The sequence below is a fragment of the Mus caroli genome, chromosome 14 (assembly GCF_900094665.2).
Source record: "Mus caroli chromosome 14, CAROLI_EIJ_v1.1, whole genome shotgun sequence".
NCBI classification, from domain to species: Eukaryota; Metazoa; Chordata; class Mammalia; order Rodentia; family Muridae; genus Mus; species Mus caroli.
In genome coordinates, this window is record NC_034583.1 from 25367497 (window position 1) to 25376016 (window position 8520).

Consider the following 8520-nt stretch of genomic DNA (forward strand, 5'->3'; position numbering starts at 1 on the left):
CTAAGGATCTCACATCACAGACTGAGATCTGAGTTCAAAAGATAGTCACAAGTGAAAACAGAAAATTGAAATTCTCTCTCTCTCTTTCTCTGTGTGTGTGTGTGGGGGGGTGTGTGTGTAAGGTGTGTGTAGTGTGTGTGTCCTAGATTTTCAGCAAGTCAGAACTGACTCTACACATCGTCTTTAAGTCTGATGTATATGATGACTGTCATGTAGTTTGTGTTTTGTAGTAGAAGAGTTCAATGTGAAAAAATTAAATATCTATACCATCCATTTTTATTCTAAGAGATATTATTATCCTTCTACATGTTTTGATCACATACAGAACATGTATGTGAACTGATTTAGGGCACTTTAAAAGTCTACCCGATATACCAAACTGATAAGGCACCCATGCTTACTGTTCTAAGCTTACTAAAGCTCTCCCACACAAAGAGCTCTGGCCCTGGATAAACCCCATTCATTCCGAAGCACAGAACTAAAAGGTTCATGTGCCAGCAACTCCTGTTCCTAGCATCCCTTCCCCTCTACACACACACAGTGATATCTTTAGTGAGGTATTAAATGAAATCAGCAATATGTTTAATTATTGAAAAGAAAAAGATGAATTTATAAACTTGATACCTTGGTTTCCAGTATTTGTCTGAGAAACATCACCCTTTCCTTCTTGGCTCTCCTGAAATAGGATGAGAGAACAGAGAAAATAAATCCCAAATATTGCTTATACCTGACTCTTTTCCACAAATTCACAGATACATGTAAAATCCCCTCAAGTTACTCCAGACTCGGCTACAAGAGGAAGACTAGGCTAAACCCTACAGGATCATGTCAAAATGCAAGTGTTTATTGTTTCTCAGTGAGAGCGGAAACTGCAGTCTTCCTTTAAGTAGGATTTACAGTAATTATCAAAGGAGGTGCCAGGGTAGGATTAGACAGGATGTTGGATGTCTACATGTGGTCATCCTGAAGGGGATCTGGGCTAGACAGCTGGCCATGGGGACCAGTAACCAAGTTACAGAGGCAAGCCTTGGCATTGTTGCCCACATAATGAACAAAATACCTTTCTCCTGCCCCCAAATCCTACAAAATGATTTGAGGAAAAATACTACAGGCTCCTAGTCATTGATGACAGTTAAAATACAAGTGTCTACTACTGAATAAATTTAACTTTCTCATTAAGTTTTAGCGAGCTTAGTATGCATAAAGTTGCTGGGGTAACAGATTAGAGAACAACACTAACACCACATCTTGGAATGGATAACAGGAAAATTCCCAGCACCCCAACCTTCCCAGAGGCTGTCATATGATAATAATTTTAAATTAAGAATGTTCAATGAGGACATAAAAAAACTATTGCCAGTTATTTTTCTTCATCCACTATAAAATAGATTCAAATGAATTCTGCCCCTTAAAATGAAGAAAATATGTTTCTGATGACCTAGCGGTAAGAAGTTCAGGGGAGCCAACTCACAGGGCTAGCCAGATCCCTCCACTTGGAAGTCAATACAGCCTGGGTGTTATGCGAACTAAGCGGGTCACTGGTTTGAGCTTGCAGAATTGCTGAGTTTAGGAGGTTTTATTCATTGTAAACTTATTACAGGATTTTGTGCAATAACAAATTCCTAGCAGTACAGACACCAAATGTTCAATGACAAAAGACTCATGTGAACCAGCAGTGGCCAATGCCAGGCAGGAATCCTCCTGGATGTTGTAGGTTGCCTTGTGGTGATGGGTCAGGGTTTGATAAGTATGACCCATTCACACATTGCCCCACCCACTCACCCACCTATTCATTCAGGCTTTGGGGGCCTGGGGTTTAGTGCCTCACTTTTTTCCTTGTTAAAACACTTCAAGAACCAAGTTTGTGGATTTTCCTGAGGAGTCTCCTGCATGCTGTCTTCCTGGTAAGGGGAGGGGTGGAGAACACACAGCCATCTCTGCACACTTCCCATCATATCCAGCACCTACCTTGCATCCTAGGTTCAGGGGCTCCCATGCTAACAGGTGTCTGATGCGTTTCCTCATGCGAGCCGGTCCTTCCCTCCCATCCAGTTCCCACCTGGAGCAGCGTGTGGATTCTGTCATTTGGCCCCACAATCCCAGCTCCCCAAAGAGCTGTTCCCGCATCCTGGCCCAGGCTGTGGCTGCCTTGATGCTGCCACTTTTCCTCCTCTGCAAAGCAGAAAAGCAACACCACACTTAGATGCCTGCCCCTTGCAGGCCTGCCCCATAGCTCCTATGGTGGTTATTGGAGAAAGATGGCCCTCCAGGTAGCCCTTAAGGCTTATATAGCATCCTCTCTGGAGCCAGGACCAGGCAAGGAGAAGGAAGTTATTTCTCAGGTTCCAGATCATTGAGATCTGGAATGCGGAGAAAGAGAAAACTGCAGCCTTTGGCCCTCCTTATCATAGACTGTTGGTGGGACTGGGCAGGCAATAGTGAGTCCTAAGGATATGGGGTTTTGATAGCCCCTGCCTTCTGAAATAGTTCTTGCCCCTCCAAGAGACCCAGTCTGCTGGCAGGGTAGGGACCCACAGTCCTGCGATGACTGATGATTTGAGAGTCATTCTCATCTTTGGGCTTCAGAATCCACGGTGATTAAATAAGACGCTTGCCCTGCATGGTGCATGAGGGCCTTCCCATCCTAACGTCATATGATTCTTGAATATGTACGGGTTCTAGAATAGTCAAAGAAATTAAAGCTTGAGTGTATTCGCAAGTAATCTGACTTTCATGAAACCCTCGGGTTGTTTGTGTGGTTTTTACTTCTCTATCTTCTGCTGCCATGAAGCTTGAACCTTTTATAAAGCACATGGACACCCTACACTGTTTTTGAAAGCCATACCAAGGTTTTGTTCACACCACGCCTAACAAAGAAACAGTTTAGTTTGAATGGCAGGATTAACTTCAAATGAACTGTTGTAGTTCTTCAAATATTTGACGTCATTTGTCCTAAATTTTCATTTCTCAGAAAATGGCCAGGTAAATATAGTAATGAAAGTAACAGATGTCTCAAAAAACCAACATAAACAGACAAGAAAGATGCACATGTGTTAGGCCATGTTTTGGGCATGGTGCTTTCTGAGGCCCAGGCAGAGGAAGTGTGTTTGACTCTCTACCTCTACAGGGCATTGTTCCTTGGGCAGGGATTGATCTGCAGATATGTGGCCTGACACTGAGAGTGACTTTGGACAAACTAGAAAGTGATCTTGTTTCTGAATGAGACCTGGTGAACAGAGGGAGCTAACCCCAGACCCACCCTTTTATCCACGTGCCTTCAAGCTTCAAACTCACAGTGTGTGTTTGTGAGAGAAAAATGATGACCAAGAGAAGGACAGACAGACAGACAGACAGACAGACAGACAGACAGACAGACAGACAGACAAAGGTGGGAGAGAGAGGATAAAGAGTGAAAGAGAGGTGAGGGAGAGGAAAAGAAAGGGGAGAGGAAGAGGGAAGGAAGGGTCAGCAAGGAGGGAGGGGATGGATGCTGGTCTCATGGGTCAAGCTCTGCTTAAAGTCTGCCTTTCTCCAAAGTGCCTCATCATTTTATCAGTTGCATAAGCCAGTCAGAGTTGATGCCCTGACCCTAGCTCCTGAAAACGCTGTGTAAAGACTTAAGGAGACAGAGTCTGGGAGAGAACAGAGACAGCCTGTCAATCCCCGGTGAGCCCAAAGGAGTGCACAGCTCTCACACACAAAGAGCAAGGGTATTGGGGGGGGGGGCGTGAGCAGCACCTTGCAATGAGTTTTAGGAAGCTCAGGCAGGCTCAGGCATGCCTGTCCACCACAGCAAGACTCCAGCATGGGAATAGCATGGTCCAAGCACGGAACAGAAGCAACTTCTGAAGAGAAGACAACAGACTGGGCTTGGACAGAGCAGAGGGAGGGACAAGTGAATGCCTCAGAGAGGAGGGAGGAATGGTGGCAGAACTTTTACAGCTGACAGAGATGTGGCACGGAAGTACGTATCGGATAAGACAATGCTGGGGTGACCTCCAGGGCACTGTGTGGAATAGCCAGGAATGCTCTGGGCTCCCTCCATCTCTGGGGACCTCTAAGTGATGGGTCAAGTGGAGGCTGGAGGAGTCCTGTTATTGGGAGCGCTGCAGCACTGCTCCTGTCTCCACTGTCATCTCCTTGGGAGCACAGTAAATTTCAACATTCCTGATGCTGTGACTCTTTAATATAGTTCCCCATGTTGTGGTGATCCCCAACCATAAAATTATTTCATTGCTATTTCACAACTGTAATTTTGCTCCTGTTGTGAGTTGTAATGCTAATATCTGATATTCAGGAGATCTGAGATGCGGCCCCAAAGGGGATACAACCCACAGATTGAGAACCGACGATGTAGCAGAAGCTGACCCTTAGAAAACATCCGATTTCAGAACACTGACTTCTGCCACATTTTGAGCTTATCCCAAGAGTCAGGGCTCACACCTCTCATCCCAGAATTTGGAAAGTAGATGTAGGTGGATCTCTGTGAACCTACTGTAGCCTGAGATGTCTACGTAGGGAATTCCAGGCCAGGCAGGGCTACATAGCAAGACTCTGTCTCAAAACACAGTAGAAGTTGAGCTTGACCTTTATGGACATGATGTGCACTGAGAAAGTGGGCTGGCCCTCCGAAAATGGGGTGAGCGCTCCATTATCTCTAGCAGACAGTGATTACATCTGCAGTCCTCTAAATATTGAAACATTTTAAATATTTAAAGACTTGGAAACATGAAATATCTTCCAAAATGCTGATTTTTCTAATAATAATAAAAACCCTAACCAACAGTAAATCACACACATTTTTCAAGTACTTTCTGAACCCAAGTCAAGTGAAACTGACTTATGAAACTGAGCCAGACTAGCACTGCAGGAGGCTGGTGCCTCCCTTCTGGGCTGGCACTTCTGTTGACTCCTGGCCCTACCCACAGGAACTTTTGATTTTGCAGAGTCAGCAGGAACTTAGACTGCCCAGACCACCGCTCTCTCTTCTAGACAGAAATTAGTGGCCCAGGTTCTTGCAACAAAAATATAAGGCTGTTGGTGAGATCCTGATTAAAAAGTGTTACCTTCTGCCTCAAAATAACACAGGTGTGATGACGGTTTCTCTAAAATAAAGACGGACACCCAAACTCATCCATTTTCCCTTTCAGTGGTAACCAAACGTATTAGCCACATTGCTCACTCAGACAAAATGAGCGAGTCAATTTGGAGGATGAACTGATATTTGAGAGACTGTCCCACAGCCACAGATAGTACCCAAATATGTCAGAAGACACCCTCCAGCTATGTAAGGTAGTCTGCAGTATGTAAGGAAAGCGCTCATGGCAAAGTCTTGGCCCAAGTCTTACTAGATGTTCTGGCTGATTACTGTGACAGCTTCCAAGGGCCCACCTTAAGCCTGACTCTTACACCTGCAGGGTCTGATGTCTGACTAAGTTGTGCCGATAAACTGAGTAGCTAAGTGTAGGCTACATAGCTCAGAAAACCCTAATCCCTGCGCATGCCTGGGCTAACAAGCCTGTTACCTAGGCCAGGAGGTCTTCTGGGTCTTGGCGCCTGGGCTCTGTACCTCAGCCTTTAGACCTCCTCCACAGCACACCTGTGCGCTAAGGATTTCTTTTCCCCATTGAACTTTCACAGTAGAACATTCCAGTTTGAGCCTTGCCACCCTGTCCTATAGATTCTTCTTCACCCTTGACCTCACTACTACGGTTGAAATGCCTTCAAGGCAGAGTGGAAGCGTTATAAGTGCTGTATTTTCAGCACAGGATGTAGGCTTTGGCATAGACACATTCCTCTGTAAATAAAAAATTGATATGCTTGGACACTGCATGCCATGCTCACTTAAAATGTTCTATTTTAAAAATCAATTAAAACCCAACTTCGTAGCCACCATATATGCATATGTGGAATATCTGTTGTCTCCCAGTCACAGGCTAAGGACATCTTTGCTCTTTCGACTTTCATGGTTAGGAAATATCTAGGAATGGGGAAGCCTGGGGTTCAAACGGTGCTCTGGCTGGCCTGAGCGTGATCTGCCTTGACTGTGCAGAAAACACACCTGCACGTGTCCTTATTGGTGACAGCCCTCTGCATTTAGAGTCAAAATCCCAATGTGACAGGTACCACCTGTGCTTTGGCCCCAGCTTCATCTTCACTCTGTGTCCCAGGCTCTTCCACCACTTCTTCTAGCTAAACAATGGTACCCAGTTCTTTCCTCCCTCAGGACCTCCACATGCATTTCTCTCTGGCCAAAACACGTTCCTAAAAATATTTCACCCCATATCTTCCTCTTCAGATCTCAGATTAAACATTCCCTTACTCAGACAAAACATCCAGTAGTCCAAATTAGACTCTGCCTTTTGTTAAAATCTCTTCTTTCCTTGCTAAATCCATACCATACCACAAACTGGAGTTTTATTTAATAATGTGAAAATTCCCCATGTAGTGAAGCCATCCAAATAGGAGGCCCAGTTCGGTGTTTTGTGATGATGCCTCCAGCTCCCAGCAGGCTTTGAGGCACCTTGGGATCTCAGCGTCCACCGACGGCCTGGTGAGTGAGCACAAATGTGAACCAGCCCCTCTGTTGCTCAGCCGTGGCTGCTGTGCCCACTGCACGAGCCTAAAAGGGTGAGCCTGTCACTTCAAGTAGTTGTTGACTTTTGTGCTCTAAAACGTAAAACAAAGGCCCTCTGATTTTTCTCTCCTCTTTTTCTCTCCCCTTCTTTCTCTTAACTCAAGGTTGCTCCAAGCACACTCTGCGGTAAGAAGGTAGGCTTTGTTTCTTACCTGCACATAGTCCTTGTATATAGATGCATACAGCTCCTGTCCTTTCCTTCTGTAATTCTCGATGCAGGACACAAAATCCTGGAGAAGAGAGAAAGGGAGGCACAGCTTAGTGATATCTGGGAGACTGGACTACATGCCTCCAGTCTGACCAGTTGCCGTAAGAAATGATGGCCAAGATGCTGGTGGCAAAACCAGTCACAGTCTAGCGATTTTGCCTGTGCTGATCCACTAACAAGGCACATTCACAGCCACACTGTGTGTCCCTTTCTTTTCCCACCATGCGAGACTCAGCCCTCCTCTTTAGAATAATCACCAAAATGTAGCCTCAGGTAATCAATCTGTTTTACCACAGTAAAGAGGCAGCCAAGAGAGGTAAGACTTGAACAGGAGGTTGGGCCACTAAGTAGAAAGTATCCTGTAGAGAGATAAGTTTAGTGGGGTTTATGGCTCCAAGGGGGTGGGTGCAGCTGGAGAGTTTATAATCTCTAAGTCCACCAAGATGTTCCAACATGGGAAACAGGGCAGTAAAAAGAACCACACTTGGCTTTCTGCATTTGCAGCCTCCTCTGGCAGCTGGTAAGGAGAAGCAGGTTGATATGGAGAAGCTGAGACGGTGAGAAGCTGAGAAGGTAAGAAAGGGCTGCTGCAACCTTCTTTATTTTGGAGACATCTGTAGGATGAACACTTAAAGGTGGGGGTTTCTGATAGGTTTCAATTCTCAAACCCACTGGTTTCATAGTCCATGTGCTTGTTAAAGTGGGATGTCTACATAAAGCATTTCTGGGTACCCAGACAGATGATGGCTGTTTCAAGGAGTCGTGGTTATAGAGTCAGCCTGCTCATGAACCAAACTAGTGGCTTCTGACACACAATAACATTGTTTTTATTAGAAAACAAACGACCAAAGGACAAAACTACAGTCACTACTATTTAGTATTTGACAGCTATTCTCTTGAAAATGATCCAATGGAATAAGCTATCACCAGTGAAACAAGTGGAGGCATTTGTTACCGAATGTGACCAAAACCAAGAGGTGACCTGTCAGGACGCTGGAAAACCTGGATCCATCCCTGAATGTCACAACAGCCAGGGAATTTTCTGATTAGGCAGCTGATGACTTGAGCATGCCTTTTTTATAATGTGTGCCCTAGGGTTTTTATTGCTGTGATAAAATACCATGACCAAAATCAATCTGGATGGAAAGGGTTTTTTTGTTTGTTTGTTTGTCTTGTTTTGTTTTTTTCCACCTTACACCGCTCAGGTCACACTCCATCACTGCGGGAAGTCAGAGCAGGAACTCTGACAGACACCTGGGTGCAGAACTGAAGCACAGACCACGGGAGAGCACTGTTTACTGGCTTGCTTCCCCATAGCTTGAGCACACAGAAACCCCTGCCCTGGGTTGACACTGTCCACAGTGAGCTTGGCCCTCCCACACTGAACATTAACCAAGAAAACGCACTACAGATTTACTTACAGACCAATACTATGGAGGCGGTTTTTATTTTCTAAAATAGTGTAAATCTGGATTTTACTTATTCCAGAGCCAGTGGTGTTGAACAGCATGTTTCTCACTCTAGCACACTTACCCCATTGTTTCATTGTAAACATTCTCTTGTAAAATCCCTTTCTGTATCAAGGCTCCAACCTGGACCTTTCTCTCTCCTTCCTTCCTTCCTTCCTTCCTTCCTTCCTTCCTTCCTTCCTTCCTTCCTTCCTTCCTTCCTTCCT

The 8520-nt window shown here is 45.1% G+C and overlaps 1 protein-coding gene across 4 annotated transcripts in view; it reads right to left on the minus strand.

Moving 5' to 3' along the window:
- Positions 1-8520, minus strand: part of Wdfy4 (WDFY family member 4) — a 218847-nt gene that overhangs the window by 81555 nt on the left and 128772 nt on the right. For all 4 annotated transcript variants that reach the window (XM_029469142.1, XM_029469139.1, XM_029469140.1 and 1 more), the window contains 3 exons: positions 6790-6867; positions 1969-2172; positions 625-676 (listed from right to left, as the gene is read on the minus strand). In XM_029469142.1, coding sequence (XP_029325002.1) covers positions 625-676; positions 1969-2172; positions 6790-6867 — 334 coding nt within the window. The remainder of the gene's footprint in view (positions 1-624; positions 677-1968; positions 2173-6789; positions 6868-8520) is intronic.